The following is a 22,799-nucleotide window of genomic DNA, read 5'->3' on the forward strand; positions in this document are numbered from 1 at the left end:
GCTCCAAAGAGGACATGGATCCTAATCGAGTCCCACCGGGACAGGGTCCTAACTGATCCGTCCCGCCTGGGTGGGCTCCGCGCGGGAAGGACCCCCCCCCCCCACCAGGGACGGCTACCCTGTGCAACGCACACCACAGGGACCCCTGCACCCCGCCTCGCTGGGCTGAATGGGGTCGCGATGGCCCGAGGGACGGAGTAGCGGACACCCGACTAGGCTTCAAGGGACAGAACGGCCCCACCACCCGCCCCGGGGCCTGGGGCCGTCCCTCCTCTCCCGCGGGGGCCGGGTTGGGGGCGGCGCCTGGCGGGCGGGGGCGGGTCCAGCGGCGGGGGCGCAGTTGCCGGGCCGCGGGCTGCGGGACTTACTGGGCCGGGGGCTGGGGTGGGACCCGGCGGGCGCCATGGAGCTGCTCTCGGCGCTGAGCCTAGGCGAGCTGGCGCTCAGCTTCTCGCGGGTGCCGCTCTTCCCGGTCTTCGACCTCAGCTACTTCATCGTCTCCATTCTCTACCTCAAGTATGAGCCAGGTGAGCCAGGGCCAGGAGCCCGCGGGGGCTGGCATCGCGGGGAGGGGGCGGGGGGCGGGGGTAAACCTGCGGGTCCGAGGCGGGGGATGCCCTAGATCCTGGGGGGACAGTCCGAAGGACTGGTTCCGGGGAGCAGCAGGTGCCGGGATCATGCGGTTCTTCCACATGGGGTGGGCGGAAGGGGGGGGTGGGAGACAAGAGGGAGAGCAAGGAGAGAAGCCCCCGGGATTGTGAGGCTGGGGGAGGGGAAGCAGATACGGGCTGAAGGGCAGAAGAGGAACGTGATTGTTCAGAGGAGGGGGAACAGGTGCTTGGGAGGGGGCTGGGAGAGCAGGTCAGGGATCCTGGCATAGTCCTAAGAACTTGCGCAAGCGGCGTAGGTCTTGGTGAGGGCGCAGGCGGGGGTCGGCGCTGCGGGCCAGTCCAGATGTCCTGGCCGGCCGCAGCCTTGACCTCCCCTCTTGCCCTTGGCGCGCGGAGCCCGAGCGGCTGCTGAGTGTCTATATAAGGGCCGGCCGTGCTGGGGGCAGTAATCCGGTTCTGAGAAAGTGACACCGGCGCCCCCTCTCCGCTGCGGCCCTCGGGCAATCTCCCCTCCTCCTCCGGCCGGGCGAAGCTGGGTCTCCTCTCCCGGCAGGAATTCTTTCAGCCCTGGCTCCTATCCTTCCACTGACTGAGCAGAACCGGCCCTAGGGCAGGGTGATTCGGGGTTAGCTACCCCCGCCAGCTCCAGACCCCCGTGGAGAATCGCAGGAGAGAAGAAAGACTCTGCTTCTTGGGTCTTTTGAAAACATTTGTTAAGTGATGGTAAATAGCCTCCTTAGAATGTGTTCTATTTTTATACAAGGCTCACCCAATGTTTCTTGTTCATCTCCCGGTGTTATAACTATTATAGCACGCCAGCAAAGGAAAGGGAGTTGAGAATTTAGCCTTAGAAAAGGAATCAATCATCCCGAAACTTTCTCCCACTTAGATGAAATCACTCCTATATTTTTCTGACAGAATAGAAATAGCTTTTTTTTTTTTTTCAGATGATAAAAATAGGTGCTTCTGTATATTTAAAAATCAAGCTGAGAAATGCAAAGGAGAAAGAGATAATTACAGTTAATGTGTTGTCGACCCTTCCAGACCTCTCTTCTATGCATTTATAACCCTGTAGAGATGTAGAAACATGATTTTATGCAAATGGGATCATAGTCTGCTTGCCAACTGTTTTTATTCCATTTTATTTTTGTCCACCCACAAGCTAAAGCCTATTCTTTAAAAGCTTTTCTGGAGACCAGTTACTTTGCAAAGCAAAATAAGCTTTGTATTGTCTTAGCGTGAACACAGAGCTGTATTTCCTGTCCAGGACGAATTTTTGGTGGCTCAGGCCAGGCCCCTGGGCAAGTATGGAACCTAGCACACCTTGGGCTATCTAAAACCATGGAGGGCAGGAACCCCGTTAGCAACGTAAGACACAAGCGTCTGGAAGAAAGAGGTCTTCAGGCTGGCCAGGAGCTTGCAAGAGGGGTCGAGATGTTTCTGCCAGTCACACAGTGAATCATCTGAACTAGAGACACTAGAGCCTGAAGGTTCCTGAAGGTTGGGAAGGTTCAGTGGTTCTGAACCCTAGCCGCTTATCAGAGGCTCCTGGGGCCTCTTAAGGCCCCATCTCATCTCCACCCCCAGATAAACCGAATCAGAATATCCCCATTTGTAACTGGGGAAATAGGAAATAGTGACTAAGGCAATTTACATAATGCAATGAGCCTGTGGTCCCAGGGCTGGTAGATGACAACCTTGGGATTCAAACCCAGGTCTGCCTGACCCCGGAAATCACTACGATTGCTTCCCCTTAGAAAAGGGAGGTGTCGGACTTGGACTTAGCTGTTAGCCCTCCGGTTTGGTGTTCCTGCCGAGCCTCTATAAAGCTTTCTTCTCAGTATCTGTGTGCTGATTGCAGAACCAGCTGTAGAATTGTCGGGGCCCCTCATTTAGAACTTAAGAATCTCAAGACAGTGACAGCAGAACACTAAACTGAATGGGAGGCCCCTCTGAGCACAGGGTCCTGGGCAGTTGCACAGGTAGCACACCCGTGAAGCCGACAGCCAAGCTGGCTTTTAGGAAAAAAAAAAAAATCTCTGAATTAGGAGTCAGTTCTGCCTCTACCACTGAGGAAACACCGGGCTGGTTACTGCGCCTCCGAGAGCTTCTTCAGCTCACTCATCTATGAAATAGGCTCATTGGAACGTAATCCTGGACTCTTCTGCCTGGCTGTTGTGAAAATCTATTGAGACCTTTGTCAGTAGTAGGGTCTAAGGCACTTGTGAGAGGTAGTTACCATCATTTGTAAGGCCGTGGGAGGATGTGTTTCCTGGGATGCAGGCATTTTCCAGGTCAGGCTTTCATGAGAAGCCTGAATGAGGACAAAGCTCAGAGTGTGGTCCTCAGGTGAACAGCATCTATGTCCCCTGGGAGCTGGTTAAGAAATGCAGAATGCCAGGCACCACTCCCCCTCACCCCAGACCTACTGAATCAAAATCTACATAATATTTAAAAAGTGATGGGCTAAAAGAGGCAGGATCTCCTTATTAGACCTGGAGCTTCTCAGTAGGGGCAGGGGGGACCAGGTTTCTCACCTCCAGGACCCCCAGCTCTCTACGGGAAGAAAAGAGGAAGCAGTGGATGTTGGCTGCATGACCGAACGATTGAATGATGAATGAATGACAGTCCTGGATACTTTAAGCCTTGACCTATCCAAAGAACCTTCCAGACCAATAGACTTTTTTCTAGAACAGTTTTATTTAAAAAAAATTTTTTTAACGTTTATTTATTTTTGAGACAGAGAGAGACAGAGCATGAATGGGGGAGGGTCAGAGAGAGAGGGAGACACAGAATCTGAAACAGGCTCCAGGCTCTGAGCAGTCAGCACAGAGCCCGACACGGGGCTCGAACTCACAGACCGTGAGATCATGACCTGAACCGAAGTCGGACGCTTAACCTACTGAGCCACCCAGGCGCCCCTCTAGAACAGTTTTAGATCCACAGCAAAATGAAGCTGAAAGTACAGTTTCCATCTACTCTCTGACCTCCGCCACCAACAACATTCTGCACAGAGGGATACATTTGTTACAATCAACAAACCAACCTCATTTATCCACATCGTTATTATCATCACTGTACATCTTATCAACCACGGTCTATAGTTTACATTAGGGTTACTTTGTGTTGTACATGTTGTGGATTTTGACACATGCCTAACGCATATCCACCATTATAGTATAGAGATAGTTTCACTAACCTAAAAATCCGCCAAGCCCCACGTAATCATCCTGCCCCCTCCCCCAAGCCCCTGGCAACCACTGATCTTTTTACTGTCTCCATGGTTTTGCCTTCTGCAGACTGTCATAGAATTCGGATCGTGCAGTGTATAGCCATTTCAGACTGGCTTCTTTCCCCTATAGCAACATGCATTTAAGCCTCTTCCATGTGTTTTCGTGGCTTGAGAGCTCATTCCTGTTTATCGCCGAGTAAGATCCCATGGTGTGTGTGCACCATAGTGTCATTATTCACCTACTGAAAGATGTCTTTGTTGCAGTTTGAACATTTTCTAAAATGCTGTGGGGCTAAAGAGACGGCTCCTCGACCCCTGTTTTGGGACCTCTGGCACAAACTGTAAGTTTTTCCAGGGCAGAGGGCCGCTGTCTCTCACAGGGAAAGAAACCAAGGCAGGTGGCTGAACTCGAAGGCTCAGGGGAAGACTTGCCCTAAAGGCACTGAGAGTCTCTGTAAATACATCTCTTATGTTTAGACCTCAGACTAAATAGCACAGAGCCACGGCAGAGCTGAGAGCACCCCGTGGAACCTTCTAGTGCTTCCCTGCCATCCACAGACGGGACACTGACCCCCAGAGAGGGAATGTTGTGCTGCCCACCCCAGGCCAGAATGAGGAACCTGAGGGGAGCTTCCTCCTCCCTCCGCAGGCAGAGCCGATTTTTATAAATCCATCAGCTAAAATTTCCACCCACAGGTACTTTCCATTTCAGATCCAGTTCCAGGAATAACTCTTGCATAATTGCTAAGCACTAAGCAATAATTTCTTTTTGTCCTCACTGGCGCCCTTTGAAATGAGTAAGAGCACTGGGGTGACCACCTCGCCCAGGTTCAATTAAGACAAGCATCAGAAGTCCCGTGTCCCAGGAGGTCCTCGGTCCCGGGCCACCCCGGAGTGGTTGGTCACTCTAGCCAGCACCACCCGTTATACACAATACACCAGCTGAGGCCCGAGGAGAGGAGTGACTAGCCTGGGCTCACCCAGCGAGAGGGGAACGCTTTGGTGGCAAACCTGGGATTGCAACCCACATTCTCCTGGATCCTGATGCCGCCCCAAAACCCAGCAAGAGAAGCCAGGAAGGAGTCTGGCAAAGGGAAAGAGCCCCCGGGAGAAGGTTCTCGGCCACCACCTTGCTGTGGATCTTCAGGGCAGGCCCATCCCCCATCAGCCTCGGTCTTCTCGTCTGTGGCAATGGGGAGACTCCTCCTGAGATCACTAAGGTTGATAGCGCTGAGAAGCGTGTTGATAATCGTGCACATCGCATTGAATCATCACAACTTGAGGAGGGGGTGCTCTCATTCTCTTCTTTTGAAAGCAGAAGAAGCGGAGGCTAGTGGGAGGCAGTTATTTGCCCGAGGCCAACGTGGGCCTGTGACTTTTCTACCAGGAGTCACCCACAGGAGCCTGCTTTACTCCCACAAAAGCCCCTTCCCCCACTCCCTGGCCTCAGTTCCTGGGATGGTCCCAGAGGGCACAAGAATGACCCTGGAAAGAATTCAACCCCTCAGGGTTATTTTTAGATGCAGAGGTATCCATTTCTGCAAAACATGGGTGCCTCACCTGACCCGGCTCCTGCGGGACCCACCAGTTGCTCCGAAGGATTAACTCTCAGCTGGCCACATTTTAAATAGACGCCCCAAAGAAGAGGAAAGAACATTCTGCTTCATACTGTAGGACCTTTGTAAATGCTAAGACTTAGGACGACCCTGAGGGTGGGGAGAAGATGCACCCTGGGCTTGTAATCCCAGGGTGAGGAGGGAAAATTCGATGCCAGCCCTTGTTAGGAGCTGGGCAAAGAGGGGATTGGGGTTCACACCTGATAGAAGGAGCCAGACACAGAGCAAAAATGGTCTGTCCAAGGTCACCTAGTTAGTTGGTGGGGGGGGGGAGGGGCAAAGAAAAAGGGGAGTGTGTTTAGGACTTCCTCTCGAACAACTTTTATCAGGCAGGTTTCCTGATTATAAAATGTAGTTTGTACAAGAGAATAGACAGGGTGCCTGGGTGGCTCAGTCGGTTAAGCATCTGACTTCGGCTCAGGTCGTGATCACATGGCTTGTGTGTTCGAGCCCCGCATCGGGCTCTGTGCTGACAGCTCAGAACCTGGAGCCTGCTTCCGATTCTGTGTCTCCCTCTCTCTCTGTCCCTCCCCGACTTGTGCTCTCTCTCTTTTTCATAAGTAAACAAACATTAAAAAACAATTTTTTAATAAAAAAAGAGAATGGATAAATACCTTGTGATCTGTTCCTATCATGGAATACCTCACAGCAGAGAAAGACGAATATTACCCTTGAAAATATTGCACTCAGTGAAAGCCAGAGGTAAAGGGCTATGTGATATGATTCCACCTATATGGAATATTTAAGTTCAGAACACTTTCCTCACCCCAAAAGGAAGCCCCATACCCATGGAGAGTCACTCCCCGTTTCCCCCTTCCCCCCAGCCCCCAGCCCTTGGCAACCAGTAACCTGCTGTCTGTTTCTATGGATTTGCCTTTTCTGGACATTTCCTATAGATGACATCATACACCATGTGACCTTTTGTGTCTGGCTTCTCTCAGCACGTCTTCAAGATTTGTTCACGTTGTAGGACTTCACTTCTCTTTAAGGCTGAATCACATTTCATTGTGTGGCTTGATCACATTCTGTTTATCCATTCATCTATTGGTGGACACTTGGGTCGTTTCTACCCTCTGGCAGTTGTGAACAGTGCTGCTGTAAACATGATTTTTTTAAGAGCCTTCCGGAAATTTTTGTTGGGTTCTTGCAGATAGGATGTAGCCTGGCGCCCCACTGCCCACCCAAGACCTCCTGTTCCTGGAGGAACAGGATCCCCCTGCCCACCCAAGACTTCCCTGGTTCCTGGCCCTCTGGTCATGGCCATCAGAGAGGGGACAGGTAGCGAGGGGGCTCAGTACAGAGTGTGGACCCCAGTGTGATAAGGCGGATGAGTACCCCATAGCCCTCCTGCTTATCAGCTTTCCAGGAGACTCTTGTTTTCACCCATTTTGGTGATTAAAGATTTCATACACATAGAATAAATATCACAGATACCGCTCTTCCCTCTACACAGATTTAACGGATGTGAACATAGATTTGCTTCAGATATTTTTTATTTTTATTATTATTTTTTAAATACTTTTTTTTTCCTATGCTCATTTATTTTTGAGATAGAGAGCACTGTGGGGGAGGGGCAGAGAGCTAGGGGGACAGAGTATCCGAAGCCGGCTCCACGCTGACAGCCGTGAGCCCGATGTGGGGCTCAAACCCACGAATCATGAGATCATGGACTGAGCAGAAGTCGGACGCTCCACCGAAAGAGCCACCCAGGTGCCCCTCAGATGATTTTTTAAATAAATAAATAGAGACCCAGCCAACCCTGTCCCTTCCCCGTCCCTCCTTCTCTAGATGTGACCGCCACCCTAAAATTGGCTCGTATTGTTCCCACGCCTGTATTTACACCTTCTCTGCCATGTATGTGTCTCTAAACTACATGGAGTATGTTGTTTCAAATATATACTTAACATATACATAAATGTATCCTTTTGCAACCTAACGTTTTTACTCAGTAATAACCGTACGGGATTTATCCACGTGGATTTATCTAGAGTGGTGGTTCTCAACCAGAAGGGATTTTGTTCCCAGGGCTATAGATCTAATTCACTTTTACTTATTTATTTCTTACTAAAAAATGTTTTTAATCTTTATTTTTGAGAGAGAGACTGAGCATGAGCAGGGGAGAGGCAGAGAGAGAGGGAGACACAGAATCGGAAGCAGGCTCCGGGCTCTGAGCTGTCAGCACAGAGCCCGATGCGGGGCCTGAACTCAGGGACCCTTGAGATGGTGACCTGAGCCGAAGTCAGATGCTTGACCGACTGAGCCCCCCCCCAGGCGCCCCGATCTAGTTCACTTTTAAATAGCGGCTCTGTGGTAACCCATTTTGTGTGAGTCTCCACCCCTCACTAAGAGATAAGTACTTTTGTCCTATAACAGTGTGGCGGTGGAATCCTCCCCCTGACCCCCACCCCGGTCTCCTTTGCTAGTTTCTTTTGAGTCAGCCGTGAGGAGCAGAATTGCTGAGACACGGGCAACGCACAGCCTCAGATTTCCTCAGTGTTGCCAAACTGCCTCCAAGGTGGTGTTGCCTATAGATTCTCCCAACTGTGTGTATGGAGGGAAACTGGGGCTTTTTTTCCCTCTGGAGTGGGGGCACATACTCCTAGCCGCCCCCCCCCACTTCTCTATAAAGTTGACCAAGCTAAGAAGGCAGCTCCTTCTACAGAAGGGATTGGACTTCATGTTTCTTGGAATGAAAACCCTACACTGACCCTATTCCAAATAAGGTCACATTCTGAGGTTCCGGCAGACATGAATTGTGGGCAGGGGGACACTGGTCCCCCATATAACTCGCTGCAAGTGGGGATATTGATCCCTCTGTTATGCGTGATTAAAAGCTCTCCAGGATAGAGTCAAGGCTTACAGTTGCCTGGGACAAAATAGTAACTCCGCAAATAGATGGAGCAGGGGAGGTTTTCATACGGTCCATCCCAAAGTGCGCAAACCCAACCTCAATGCCTACGAGCTGTTCTGCCCACATTTGCAAGAATGTAAGCTCTGTGAGGGCAGGAGTTCATTCTCTCACAACTATTTATTGGGCAGCTACTATGTGTCAGGCACAGTGCCACGCACGGTGGCGGGGGCGGGGGGCAGCAGCAGGTAAGACTGATGAGGTCCCCGTATTCAACGAAGGACTAAGACCAAATCAATGTTTTGAGTGTATCGACCGTATGCATAGGTATTGATGTCAATAGCTTCAGACGTAGTGCATGTCATGGCGAGGCCACGCATTCAGATTTGACAACTTAGAGACAAGAGGCATCCAATTTCTAGAAACAAAGTAACCTTAAAAAACAACAACAACAACAAGCCAAACCTGGGATCATTTATTTTGATTAGTCTTTTGATTAACAGATCACATGTAACCTTGTCATTTCACATCCACATTGAGTGGAGTTGTCACTGGATTCAAGTAAGTCATTTAAGGGGAGTCTTTGGTACCTGCTCTGGCCATGAGAGCTAAGTGTCTGTGCCTTACGGCTTAATCCTAAAAGCATTCTCTGGAAAATGAAACTGGTGGGGGAGGGAAGAAATCGATAGTTGTCACAGCAGGAAACACCAGGTTGCAACTCTGGGGTGTGGCTACAGAAGATTATGACGATGTTAACATGAAGATAGGGGACACCTGGCTGGCTCAGTCGGTAGAGCATACAACTCTTGACCTCGGGGCTGTGAGTTCAAGCCCCACATTGGGCATAGAGATTACTTAAAACAAACAAAATAATTTGACATAATGATAGAACCTGTTTATAAAGATTCTAAAGACTTTACGTAATACAAAGTGTAAGGATTTGATTCAGAGGCATTAATCCTATTCCCCTAGATAGTTTTTATAAACTTACTTTTTAAGAACTAGACCTTTGCCCTCTATTTCAATGTGGGAATTAAACACATTTTTTAAAAAGTTACAAACTCGTAAGAAGTGGCAAAAGTCGTGTGAAGAGTTCCCAAGTCCCCTTCCCCCAGCTTCCCCCAATGAGATCGTCTTATATACTGGTAGCTCATTACTCCAACCAGGAAATTGACACTGGTACAATCCCATGAACACCAGCTACTGACTTTATTCGGCAATATTGACATACGCTTTTTTTTTTCTAAAGTTCTTTTTTTTTTTTTTTTTTTTTTTGTTTATTTATTTATTCTGAGACAGAGAGAAAGCATGCAAATGGGGAAGGGGTAGAGAGGGAGAGACAGAGAGAATGCCAAACAGGTTCCACGCTGTCAGCACAGAGCCATATGCAGGGCTGGAACTGATGAACTGTGAAATCATGTCCTGAGCTGAAATCAAGAGTCGGACACTGAACTGAGCCCCCCAGGCACCCCAAAGGTTTTATTTTTACGCAATCTCTATACCCGATGTGGGGCTCTAACTCACAACCCCAAGATCAAGAGTCTCATCGTTTTCCAACTGAGCCAGCCAGGTGCCCCCAGCACAGAGATAGCTTTAAAACAAAACAAAACAAACAAAACAAAGGCTTGTCTTGAACACTGAGATGAAGCAGTAAATGCAGGTATGCTCTGGTGGACACGGGGTGAAGGACCCAGAACATTCCCATTTGGTCTCTCCTGCAAATCCTCAGGGTTCCTAGGAACACAGTTTGGAAACCATTGTTCTTGGGAGCCTATCCTCCTAGCCACAGATAGAAGATCTTGGCTTATCAGGGCTGCAGGACATCGGGACATCAGCCAGCTCATTCCTCTGTCGCCGTGTGATGTTCAACATTGCTGCCCATAAGAATCACCCAGAAGCATCAAAAAATCCGTAAGCCCAGCCACACCCCAGACTGGCCAACCGAGATGCTCTGGGGTGGGGCGCTGCTGTCTGATTTGTAAAGTTGCAGGCCGATGCACTGAGCCATCTTCTTGAGGGAGAGGATTCCTGTTCCTCTCCGCTAAGCAGAACCATCCTTCGTTGTTGTTGTTGTTGCCTTGGGTTCATAGGAAGACTCAATTTAGTATCATTTATGAGTGTGTATCCTCCGTTACAGAAACCGAAATAAGTTACATTTTCTCCATTGTTGTTTATTTTATAACAGCTTTATTGGGCTCTAATTCATATACTACCCAATTCACCCACTTAAAGCATCCCGTTCATTGGTTTTTAGTATATTCACAGAATTGTGCGACCATCCCCTCTGAAAGAAACCTCTATCCTTTAACTGTCACTCTCCATTCTCCCCCATTCCCTCTAGCCCGAGGCAACCTCTCATCTACTTCCCGTCGGTGTTCACAATTAAGTTGGGGTGCCTGGGTGGCTCCGTCGGTTGAGCGTCCGACTTCAGCTCAGGTCATGATCTCGCGGTCTGTGAGTTCGAGCCCCGCGTCAGGCTCTGTGCTGACAGCTCAGAGCCCGGAGCCTGCATCCGATTCTGTCTCTCTCTCTCTCTCTCTCTGCTCCTCCCCCGCTCACATGCTGTCTCTCTCTCCTTCAAAAATAAATAAACATTAAAATAAAAATTAAAAAAAAACCAATTAAGTAGAATACCAAGACCCATGGTAGGATGAAGTCCACAGGGTTGTGGGAGCCCAGAGGCAGGAGTGACCGACTCAGCAGAGCCAGGAAGCCTTCCTAGAGGAGGTGGCATTTGTGCTTGGCCCCTTCTGCTTGTGTGTCTTTATTTCTTCCGGGCCACTAGCTCATAACAGAAAATAACAAGTGTTGGCGAGGATGTGGAGAAGGTGGAACCCTCATGCCCTGTTGGTGGGAATGTGAAATCGTGCAGCGGTTGTGGGAAACAATATGGCAGTTCCTCAAAAAATTAAGCATAGGGCGCCTGGGTGGCTCAGTCCGTTGGGCGTCTGACTCTTGATTCTGTCTCAGGTCATGGACTCGTGGTTCGTAAGTTCGAGTCCCATGCTGGGCTCAGTGCTGGCAGTGCGGAGCCTGCCTGGGATTTTCTCTCTCCCTCTCTCTCTCTCTGGCCCTCCCCTACTCTCTCTCTCTCTCAAAATAAATAAATAAGTAAATATTTAAAACTTTAAAAAAATGTTAATATAGAATTACCATATGACCCATCAATTCCACTTCTGGATATGTCACCGCGAGAGTTGAAACCAGGAACTCAGATAGATATTTGTACATGCTGTGTTCTTCACGGCATTATTCACAAGAGCCAAAAGGTGGGAATGGCTCAGACGTCCATCGATGGATGAGTTGAAGAAACAAAATGTGGTCTAACCATTCAATGGGATATTTTTCAACCTTAAAAAAGAAGGAATTCTAACACTAGCAGTGCTCCAACACGAGCGTGCCTTGAGGACATCACGCTAAGGAAAATAAGCCGGACTACGAAAGGACAGATACTGTGTGATCCCACCTACATGGGGTCCCTAGAGGGGTCAAATTCACAGAGACCGAAAGTAGAATGGTGGACGCCAGGGGCTGAAGGGAGAGAACGGGGAGTTAAGTGTTTAAGGGGGACAGAGTTTCAGTTGGGGACGATGAAAAAGTCCTGGAGATGGATGGTGATGATGGCTGCACCAACAGTGGGAATGTGCCTAATGCCCCTGAGCTGTGCACTTAAAAAATGGTGAAAGTGGTACATTTCGTGTATATTTTACCGCAATAATAAAAATTTAAAAAGGGGGAGAGACCGAGAGGCCGGGCGTGAGCCTGTAGGGATCTTGGCATCAGCCCGAGGCAGCAGCAGCCCTATTGAAGTGTTCCCATCTGCACTTGGCTCTATCTCCACGCCTCCCTCTCTTTGTGGGGATAATGAGAGTGATCACTTGGCGGTGGGTATCAACGACGATTGAAGAAGTCCTTCACGTAGATGTGAACCCGGTGTCTGCGACCTGGAGCTGCCTGCTAACTGGGAGCTGGCATTACCAATCATTGCCACCTCTCTGAGCACAGAGGAGAGAGGCCCGACCCAGCTCTGCCTTTCCTCTGTGTGACCTCAGGCATGTGTCCCGCCTCCCTGAGCCTGGGTTCTTCCTCTGAAATGGGCAAGCTGCAAGGCACTGGGCGGGCGCTCTGCAAAGGCAGCTGAATTAGGATAAGCTGACCAGAGGGCATGGGGACAAAGCATGCTCTTGGCACCCCAGTGATGGCCCCTTCCCCCCCACTGCGCCCAGGAGCAGTCGAGCTGTCCCGGCGCCATCCCTTGGCGTCCTGGCTGTGCGCCATGCTGCACTGCTTTGGGAGTTACATCTTGGCGGATCTGCTCCTCGGGGAGCCCCTGATCGACTACTTCAGCAACAATTCCAGCGTCCTGCTGGCCTCAGCCGTCTGGTAAGCACTGTCAAGCTGGTGGGGTGTGGGAGAGCAGAGCCAGGGGCAGGGGTGACCCAGCCACCTGGGAGGTGGGAGGCGGGAGGTTGGGGGAAATAGGACCCATCAGCACAATCTCCACCGTGGGCCTGAACTACACTGCTCTCTGCTGCCCAGCTCTGTCCCGAGCCCAACAAGTTGGGGGGGAGGGGAGGTCTGGACCCAACCTCCCAGAGACCCCCCACAGTCTGTCTCCCCCTGACGCTCCTCATTCTCTCCCCAAAGGTACTTGATTTTCTTCTGCCCCCTGGACCTCTTTTACAAGTGTGTCTGCTTCTTACCTGTGAAACTTATATTTGTGGCCATGAAGGAGGTAGTCAGAGTCCGAAAGATCGCCGTGGGCATCCATCACGCCCACCACCACTACCACCATGGGTGGTTCGTCATGATTGCCACCGGCTGGGTCAAAGGTAAACAGGACCATGATAACGATGGAAAAATCACCCCTGCTCAGTGTGCTACATGTCGGGCACCCAGGTCGGCATAGATATTGGTCCAGGCCGAGGGGTGTCAGGACTGTTGCGGGAGTCTTTAGCCAACACCTTTAGAGTAAATGGGAAAATTCTTCCAGAATTTAGCTGTCAAAGATTAACAGGACAATGAGACAGTGACGGCTGTCTCTCAAGCACGTTTTCTCAGCTGCAACACTTCTGATATTTGGTGCCAGATCACCCTCTGGGGGGGGCGGTGCTGTCCCGTGCGTTGTAACATATAGAGCAGCATCCCTGGCCTCCCCCCACCAGAAGTCAGTAGCACCCGCCAGCGTAACAACCAGAAGTGTCTCCAGATGTTGCCAAATGCTTCCTGGAGAAGAAATCACACCCCTGTAACTATAGGGGTTCTTAACCACATGGTCTTTGTGGACCATGGCCCTTTTTGAGCCCGGGAAAGCCTTTTATGTTTTTAAGTGCATAAAATGAAATATATATGATGATAAAAGAGGCCCGTTATTTCAAAATAGGCATCAAACAAAGTTTTAGTATGGCATAGTCATTTTATACATCTCTACTGAGGCACTCAATAACAGACCATTCGTTAGCAAATAGGGAATTCTCAACCTTTTGAAGTGCTGTCCAGCACAAACGATATTATGAAACCATCTACAATCACGGGAACGTGAAAAGGAAATAAATCTGTGGATTCTGTTGGTGATGGAGTCACAGACTTGCAAATCCTGCTCAGCTCACTACCTCCCTTCACGATGGAAGGAAAGGTTGTGTTTCAGTGAGGGGCATGAAAAAGATGTGGTTCGGTTTCCCGTCCGTGTTCATGGATGCCCAGTGAAGACTTTATGACCCAGGACAGGTTTGAGTTGAGCCCTTTGTGCATCTTACCCCATTTGATCCTTAAGACCCTGCTTTAGAAGTCTAATGTCATCCCCTTTCACTGAGGAAGGAAATGAAATCACTTGCCCGCGGTCACACAGCTAAGGGAGTGCCGCGAGGTCTGTCTCTAGGTCCTCTGAATTCACCGTCCACATTCTTAACTACTCTGAAGGCCTCCTTTCCCCTCTCCTCTAGCTATGCTAGGAGGTAGACCAAGACAGACTTTAAAACAAACAAACAAAAATGCTACTAAAAATAAAGAGGGGTACTTTATAATGACGGGTCGATCCACGAGGAAGATGTAACAATTACAAACATGTATGCACCTAAAAACACCAAAATATATAAAGCACGAACTGAGAGAAGTTAAAGGAGAAGTAGACAATTTGACAATAATAGTTGGAGAGGTGGACCAAGGGGTAAAAGGAAGACAGGGAAAGAAGGCTCAAGCAGGTGCTAACACCACTGGACACCTCATCCCTGCTCCCTAATACCAAAGTGTGTACTGCGAAAATATTGGGGCCTAGACTCACCCTCCACTGAGCTCCAGCATACTCGACACCATTGACACATGGGGCCGGATCATGCTCTGAGGTGGAGGCTGTCTTGTGCTTTATAGGATGTTGAGCAGCATTCCTGGCCTTTGCTGACCAGTAGCAGCCCCCTCCCCAGTTGTAACAACCAAAAGTGTTTCCAGACATTTCCAAATGCCTCCTTAGGGGCAAAATCACTCCACATATGAACCCCTGGTCCAGTGGTACATACTAGGCACCTCAGTTAGCATAACTACTCCTGGAGTAGTTCTAGGAGTCCAACCTCTTTAACCAATACATTTGGGGTAAATGGAAAGATTCTTCTAGAACGATAATCATTTATGTCTGCCTATGGGTCTCCTTATTTACTCTCCAGGAAGCCTATACTACAGAACAAATTCCCTAGAGTTACAGCATGCCTCCTGGAGGGCAAGTGGCTTAAGAAAGATTGAGAGTTCAGAGCCCTGAGGAGGAGAGAGACTGGGATGGGGAGGCTTCTGGAAGCTTTACGCACAGCTCAGGATCCAGGATTCCCTAAGGGCATCAGGGCAGACAACCCAGATTTGTCTGAGACATACCTTGCAGATGGGATATGACCTCAATTCCTTCATGCTAGTTTTGCTCCGAATATGCCATGTGACCCTCTCTGAGCCTCAGTTTCCCTGCTGCAACTGATGAACAGACCCCCCAGGCTCAGTGTCCCTCTGGAGAAGCTGCTTCCTTGGGAATTCAGCTGAGAAGAATGGGGGAGCTGGAGGTGGCAGGATCATTCAGGGGCACCCTGTCTTTGTAGGCTCTGGTGTCGCCCTCATGTCCAAATTTGAGCAGCTGCTCCGAGGGGTCTGGAAGCCGGAGACCAATGAGATCCTGCACATGTCCTTGTGAGTATCCCATTTCCGCCCCTCATCCTTCCTGTACAGGTGCCTCTTGGGCCTGACCCTGGGTTGGATACTCCCGGTGACTTGGAAGCCTCAGCCACCGATTCTGCCTTCCAGAAGCTTCCAGAGGTCAAGGCTGGGGGACCCAGAAACGGGGAACCAGGGCTCTGCCCAGGGGGGAGGGGCAGGCAGAGCTGCAGGGAGATGAGATACTTGACTCGGGTTATGAAGAGTGAGTAGGAGTTTTCTGGCAAAGGAGGAACCTCTGGACAGAGGCCAGCACCTCTGCCACCTGTCAAGTGAGAAAAGAGAAATGATTCTGCCCAGCTCTGGGGGGTCAGGGCACAGAGTATGGATGGGGAGTGAGGAGTACAGAGCATTGGTGGAGAGCGTATGGCACAGAGCGTGGATGGGGAGTGTGGCCGGGACGAGGTGGGCAGAGCCAGCTGCATCCAGGACTCTGCGTAGGGCCTCATGCTGCATGTAGCCCATACATTGCTTTTTTTTTTTTAAGATTTTGTTTTTAAGGCATCTCTACACCCAACGCAGAGCTCGAACTCACAACCCCAAGATCAAGAGTCACACATCCCACCAACTGAGCCAGCCAGGGGCCCCTGTAACCTATACATTTTTAAAAGACCTAACTGGTTTGGGCTAGTTCAATTTTCTCTCAATCGACAACAAATAAAAACCATGGCCATTTAAAATATGACAAAATTAGGGGCGCCTGGGTGGCTCAGTCGGTTGACGTCTGACTTCGGCTCAGGTCATGATCTCACAGCTCGTGAGTTCGAGCCTTGAGTCGGGCTCTGTGCTGACAGCTCGGAGCCCGGAGCCTGCTTCGGATTCTGCGTCTCCCCCTCTCTCTGCCCCTAACCCACTCGCATTCTGTCTCTCTCTCTCTCAAAAATAAATAAACATTTTTAAAAAATTTAAATATGACAAAATTAAAAGGCTTGCCCATACGCCCATGACAATTACTTCCCATTTCACACCTCGGAAGAGAGAATTCGCTCATTTCACCCCCCCCCCCCCACGAAAGTGTATTCCCACCCTCGGGCCACCGACAAGGAAATGGGGACCCAGACGGCTAGCTATGTTGTCTGCAACCAAGTGGGCAGGTGGTTTCCCCCCTTGGATTCCTTTTCCGCCTCATCAGCTGAGGGTGAGGGGCCCCCAGGAACCACACGGATAGATTCCGCAGCACCGGTCCCTGGCGGGCAAGTGCTTTGGAAATACCAGGCAGAATTATCATCATTAAGGACGGCGGTGCACAACAGACATCAGGACCGGAAGTCACGGGTCTGTCTTGAAAACCTATCCCGTAAGGAAGTTAAGAAAGAAGAACCTCTCCGGGCCCTGTTAACCCTTTACTGTGCAGGGAGACACCACCGTATCCGTGCCATGCAGGCCCCTTCCCACCTCACGCTCAGGAGAAGCTGGGATGTGAGCTGGGGCCGGCAGTGGGCAGGCGGGGTCGGGGCCAGAGGTAAAAAGGCCTGGGCTGCGTGGCTGGCGCCTCGCGGTAACTGAGGCTGCCCCCTCCAGCCCCACAAAGGCCAGCCTGTATGGAGCCATACTCTTCACCCTGCAGCAGACCCGCTGGCTCCCCGTGTCCAAAGCCAGCCTTACCTTCATCTTCACCGTGTTCATGGTGTCCTGTAAGGTAAGTCTTGCTGCCCTGACCCACCCCAGCCCGCACCTTCCAGGCTGGGAGCTCGGGCTTGTAGTCTTGTGTCCCAGAAAGGACAGCCCTAAGGCAGGGGGCTGGGGAAGCGGGTGCCAGGAGGTCCGTGCGTGGGAAGAAGGTCTGATAAGAAGAGTGTCCAGCAGGTAGGGGACTGGGTGAGAAGAATAAGGCCTTCTGGGCAGAGGGCCCAGCTTAAGAGTGGGGCAGGAGTGTACGAAGTCCATTTGGAGAATCGGGGGGTGGGGGGAGGGGAGCTTGTGCCTTGGCAGTGGAGAGCTGACGGATGAAACCCAGGGAAAGCACAGTCAGGATACAGGGGACCCAGGCTAGGCCAGGAATGGTGCTGGTCTGATCCTGAGGCCTTGAGTTGGGGTTGACTCACCCAGGGGGGGGTCTTCAGGGACCACACTGCCTTCCCCATGCGTCTGGGGAGCGTGGCTGCTGGCTGGCTGGCGGGGAGGGGACCCATAGGCCACTGAAAAGGGGAAGGCAGTGAGCAACCTCAGGCCAAGCACTGTTCCTCTCTGAGCCGAGGTGGGAGGCAAGGGGGGAGATCACCTGTCTCCGTGTGCCCGATGCTATCTGGGTTTCAACACCGGAAGTTCCATATCCCGGGAAACCTGGGACAGTTGGTCACCCTCCCGGGGGTGCATAAAGCCAGAGTGGGGGGGGGGGTCTGGGCTACCTCTGACCTTAACCTGGCTGACCTTCTCTCCCCTCTTCCCTCTCCCATCCCCCCACTTTGCTTTCTGCCTCGGTTTCCCTCTGTCTCTCTCGCTGTCTCCCTGCCCTTCTGCCATCCCACCTCAGGTGTTCCTGACGGCCACTCACTCTCATGGCTCCCCTTTTGATGTTCTGGAGGGTTACATCTGCCCTGTACTGTTTGGGGCTGCCTGGGGGGATGACCATTACCACAACAACCATGGTGGGTCCCACGGCGGGTCCCACGGCGGCGGCGGGCCCGGCTCCCCGCACTCAGCCCTGCCTGCTAAGTCCAAGGAGGAGCTGAGCGAGGGCTCCAGGAAGAAGAAAACCAAGAAGGCAGATTAGCGGGTGGCCCAGAGGCCTTGTGGGGTGCCGGGGAGAAGATCCAGACCCAGGACCCTCAGAGTTGGTGTGGGCGCCTCCTGGGTTCAGCTTTCCCCTCTCCGGGCCTTGACGTCCCAGTCTACAAACTGGGGCCATCAGCCCACCCTCCAGGGCTGATGGGGGCGGGGGGCGTTAAATGAGATATGGGGCTAAGGGGCATTTGTGGGAATGGAGGGGTCCGTCTCTTTCTGCCAGGCCACCATAGCGACCCAGCTTGATTCGGCGGGGAGGCCCACAGAATCCTGGCAGTGGCTCCAGCCGGAAACTCTAGCAGTATATTCTTGCTCCATCATTTCCTCTCTAAAACTACATCTTGACTCCGAAAGAATTTCAGGTCAGGGTGAGAGTCACGAATTTGATGGCCATTTCCTAAGTACCCGCTGGGAGGCGGCTGCTATGACCTTCCACGTCTCTTCTTGCCCACCCCTCCTGGAAGGCACCGGGCAAGTTGCCTCCTCCAAGCCGTCCGTTCCCCACCTGTACGGTGGGGACCCCCAGCCCTCCTCCTCATGGAAGTGTTGGTGTGTGCCTGGATGGGAACCAGCCTTATAAACTCTTAAGCACCACGCAGTCGGGAGGGGAGGCCTTGACGGATGTTCACCATGCTTGAGAGCGGCTTTGCATTTTAGATGATTTGTGTTTGTGGATCGGAGAACCCCACAAGTTACCTGGCACAAAGGGGGCCTTCGGTAGACACACCTAGGCCAGTCTGGAGAGCTTGGAGGGTGGGGGAGGCTCGTTCTGATCTTTGGCTTCAGGCTGGTGCTAAACCAAAGAAATGCAGTTGGCCGGGCAGGGGTCCCAAGATCCAGCTCTGTGAAGGGGCTCCGAGCACCTGCTGTTGGGCCCTAGAAGCGTCAGGCCTCCCTCATGCCTGCGTCCTCCACTGCTCATTCAGCCAATCAGAGGAGTCGGCTTGCTCTGTGCTGGGCATCTTGCTGCCGCTGGGCGGGCCCGGGACATGCTTCAGGGTGAGTGAGGGGAACGATAGCTGAGCCCCCACCCCCTGCCCCCGGCCTCCTTCATCTCAACCTGTGTTACCAGGACATCCAAGCAGGGGTGGGTAGATGAGGTGTGGCCAGTCTCAGGTGGGGTTTTGGCCCAGACTGGGCCCGCTTAGAGCTGTCCTCTGCACGTGGGTACTCAGCCTACAGCTGCGTCAAGATCAGGGCGGGGTCAGCAGGGCCCCGGATGTTGCCCGGCTGTTGGGAAAGTGCCTTGATCCTGTGACACCTGGGAGGGAGCTGGGTGGGTCCTGAAGCTCCGAATTCATCCTCTTGCATGTTTGTCAAGGCTCGGCATGAAGGTTCAGCAAATAAATCGGTTGTGAAAGAACCCTTGTCTCTTGCCTTGTCTGATTCATTCCTGCTCTTTAGGCCTCAGGACACAGGGGGGGTTCTGTATCCTTAGAGACATTCAGCGTTTCCAAGAAGATGAGGCTCACGGCAGTCCCAAATCGGGATGGAGCCTGTGGGTGAAGTCTGGGGTTTGGAGTTCAAATATTTACTGTGTCACCAATAGGTCACGGGGCCTCCCCCTCTCCAAGCCAGTTTGCCTTTTGGGGGCAAAGAGGGTGATGATTATCACTGCCCTTTGTAGGCAGATGGGAGGATTATTGGGTGATTGGGGTTTGCAGCTTAGTCTGTACAGGACCTTGTTTTTTTGTTTTATTTTTTTTAACGTTTATTTATTATTGAGAGACAGAGAGACACAGAGCATGAGCAGGGGAGGGGCTGAGAGATGGAGAGACACAGAATCTGAAGCAGGCTCCAGGCTCCGAGCTGTCAGCACAGAACCCGATGCGGGGCTCGAACTCACAAACCACGAGATCATGACCTGAGCCGAAGTCTGATGCTTAACCGACTGAGCCACCCAGGCACCCCATGTGCAGGACCTTGTTAAGAGCACAACTTGGGAATCACACATCTGATAACGGGATTATATCCAGAATATATAAAGAATTCTCAAAAGTCAATAAATAGCCTGATTAAAAATGAGCAAAGGATTTGAATAGACACTTTGACGTTGAGGATATACAGATAGCACGCACACACGCGTACACACACACACACATACACACACACACAGAAAGCAAATGAAAAGATGCTCAACATCCTTAGCCATCCAGGAAATGGGTGGGAAGATACCCAGTTCGCATTCTCTAGGATGGTTAAATTAAAAACACTGCCCGGGGCACCTGGGTGGCTCAGTTGGTTAAGCGTCCGACTTCGGCTCAGGTCTTGATCTTGTGGCTTGTGAGTTCGAGCCCTACGTCAGGCTCTGTGCTGACAGCTCGAAGCCTGGAGGCTGCTTCAGATTCTGTCTCTGTCTCTCTGCCCACCCCCCCAGCTCGCACACTGTCCCTTTCTATCAAATATAAATAAACATTTAAATTTATATATATAGGGGTGCCTGGGTGGCTCAGTCGGTTAAGCGGCCGACTTCGGCTCAGGTCATGATCTCGCGGTCCGTGAGTTCGAGCCCCACGTCAGGCTCTGTGCTGACAGCTCAGAGCCTGGAGCCTGCTTCAGATTCTGTGTCTCCTTCTCTCTGACCCTCCCCCATTCATGCTCTGTCTCTCTGTGTCTCAAAAATAAATAAACGTTAAAAAAAAATTTTTTTTAATAAATATATATATATATATATATATATATATATATATATATATATATAAAAGACTGCCCATACTAAGTACTGGCGAGGATGTGTGGAGCAAAAGGAACTCTCATATTCCACAGGCGGGAGCGTAAAATGGCGGGAGCGTAAAATGGCGGGAGCGTAAAATGGCGGGAGCGTAAAATGGCGTGGCCACTTTGGAAGGCAGTGGCAGTTTCTTCAAAAATGGTGTGGTCACTTGTCATATAACCCAGCTATTCTACTCAGGTACTTGCCCGGGAGCAATGAAAATATGTACATGTCCCTACAAAGACATGCACACCAACATTCATAGCGGCTTCGTAATAGCCCCAAACTGGAAACAACAAACAAACGTCCATCAAAAGCTGAGTGGACGAGGGGCGCCTGGGTGGCTCAGTCAGTTAAGCACCCAATTCTTGACTTCGGCTCAGGTCACGATCTCACAGTTTGTGGGGTCGAGCCCCACATCAGGCTCTGCGCTGACAGTGCGGAGCGGAGCCTGCTTGGGATTCTCTCTCTCCCTCTCTCTCTCTCTCTCTCTCTGCCCCTCCCTTGTTCACACTCTTGAGTTCTATTTCTCTCTCAAAATAAATAAACTTTTTTTTAAAAAAAAAAAAGAACACACACTCTATGAGTCCATTTAAATAAAATTTTAGAAAAGGCAAATTAACTTAGAGTAACAGGCTGATCAATGGGTGCTTGGGGAGACGAGGACTAGAAGGCGAAGGTGGGAGGAAGGGGGAAGAAGCAGGCAGAAACTAGGCAATGGGAATCTTAACAATCCTGACTGTAGTGATGGCTTTGCAGGTCTATATGCGTATTACAACTTATCAAACTCTATGCTTTAAATATGCTCAGTTTATTGTATGTCAATTCTATCTCAGTAAAGGTATAAAAACTTTTCCAATAAAAAAGGAAAAACTCCTGGGCGCCTTGGGTGGGGCAGTCGGTTGAGCGTCCAACTCTTGATTTCAGCTCAGGTCTTGATCCCAGGGTCGTGGGATCAAGCCCCACATCGGGATTCTCTGTCTCTGTCTCTCTCTCTGTCCCTCCCCACCTCTCTCTCTATTTCAAAAAAAAAAAAAAAAAGGAAGGAAGGAAGGAAGGAAGAAAAAACTCCATAAAAAATTGGGCAAAAAATCTGAACAGACAGTTCACCAAAGAGAATATATGGACGGCAAGTAATCACATGAAATACACCTTAAAACAACAAAATACCGCTACATATCTGTTAGAGGCTGAATCGTGTCCCCCCAAAATTCATAGGTTGAAGCCCCAATCCCCAATACCTCAGAACGTAACCATATTTGGAGATAAGGTCTTTAAAGAGGTGATTAAGTGAAAATGAGCTCTTTGGGTGGGCCCTACTCCAATACGACTGGGGTCCTTATAAGAAGAGGGGATTAGAACACAGACACGGGCAGAGAAAAGAGCATATGAGGGCCCAGGGAGAAGATGGCCATCTACAAGCAATGAAGAGGCCTCAGAAGAAAACACACGTTGCTGCCGATGCCTTTGTCTTGGACCCGGAGCTGTCAGAACTGTAAGAAAATGCATTTCTCTTATTTAAGCCACTCTGTCGTTATGGCAGCCGTAGTAGGTTAATCCGATACGGCTTAGAATGGATAAGATAATAGCTAACAATGCCAGGTGCTGGTAAGGATTTGGAGCACCTGGAACGCTAGCCAAGTGCCGGCCAGAAACAGCTGGGTGGTCTCTTGGGAAATGAGACACCGTTCGCCATATAATGCCGCAAGTGAAACGTAAACTCGTGTTCACCCAGGAAATGTTTAAAGTGGTTGTTTTCAAAAACCGGAAACATCCCACGTGTCCTGCAGCCGGCGAGTGGGTGAACATCACACAATGGAATACTACTCAGCGATGAAAAGGAACCGACTGCTGATACACACAGCGATGA

The 22,799-nt window shown here is 50.7% G+C and overlaps 1 protein-coding gene across 1 annotated transcript; it reads left to right on the plus strand.

The window, feature by feature from the left end:
- The first annotated feature begins 350 nt into the window (after nt 1–350).
- Nucleotides 351–19,808, plus strand: TMEM38A (transmembrane protein 38A). Its single transcript, XM_042978500.1, has 6 exons — nt 351–527; nt 12,534–12,690; nt 12,955–13,139; nt 15,381–15,468; nt 17,014–17,131; nt 17,966–19,808. Exons 1-6 carry the CDS (start codon nt 404–406, stop codon nt 18,203–18,205), a joined length of 912 nt encoding a protein of 303 aa, XP_042834434.1. The 5' UTR covers nt 351–403; the 3' UTR covers nt 18,206–19,808.
- The last annotated feature ends 2,991 nt before the right edge of the window (nt 19,809–22,799 follow it).

Source organism: Panthera tigris, chromosome A2 (genome assembly GCF_018350195.1).
Source record: "Panthera tigris isolate Pti1 chromosome A2, P.tigris_Pti1_mat1.1, whole genome shotgun sequence".
NCBI lineage: Eukaryota > Metazoa > Chordata > Mammalia > Carnivora > Felidae > Panthera > Panthera tigris.

Excerpts from the sequence above, each read along its gene's own strand:
- TMEM38A (XM_042978500.1), top strand. The coding sequence starts at position 404 with ATGGAGCTGCTCTCGGCGCTGAGCCTAGGCGAGCTGGCGCTCAGCTTC. Across the intron at positions 12,691-12,954 it reads CTGCTGGCCTCAGCCGTCTG|GTACTTGATTTTCTTCTGCC; the intron begins GTAAGCACTGTC and ends CTCTCCCCAAAG. Across the intron at positions 17,132-17,965 it reads TGTTCATGGTGTCCTGTAAG|GTGTTCCTGACGGCCACTCA; the intron begins GTAAGTCTTGCT and ends ATCCCACCTCAG.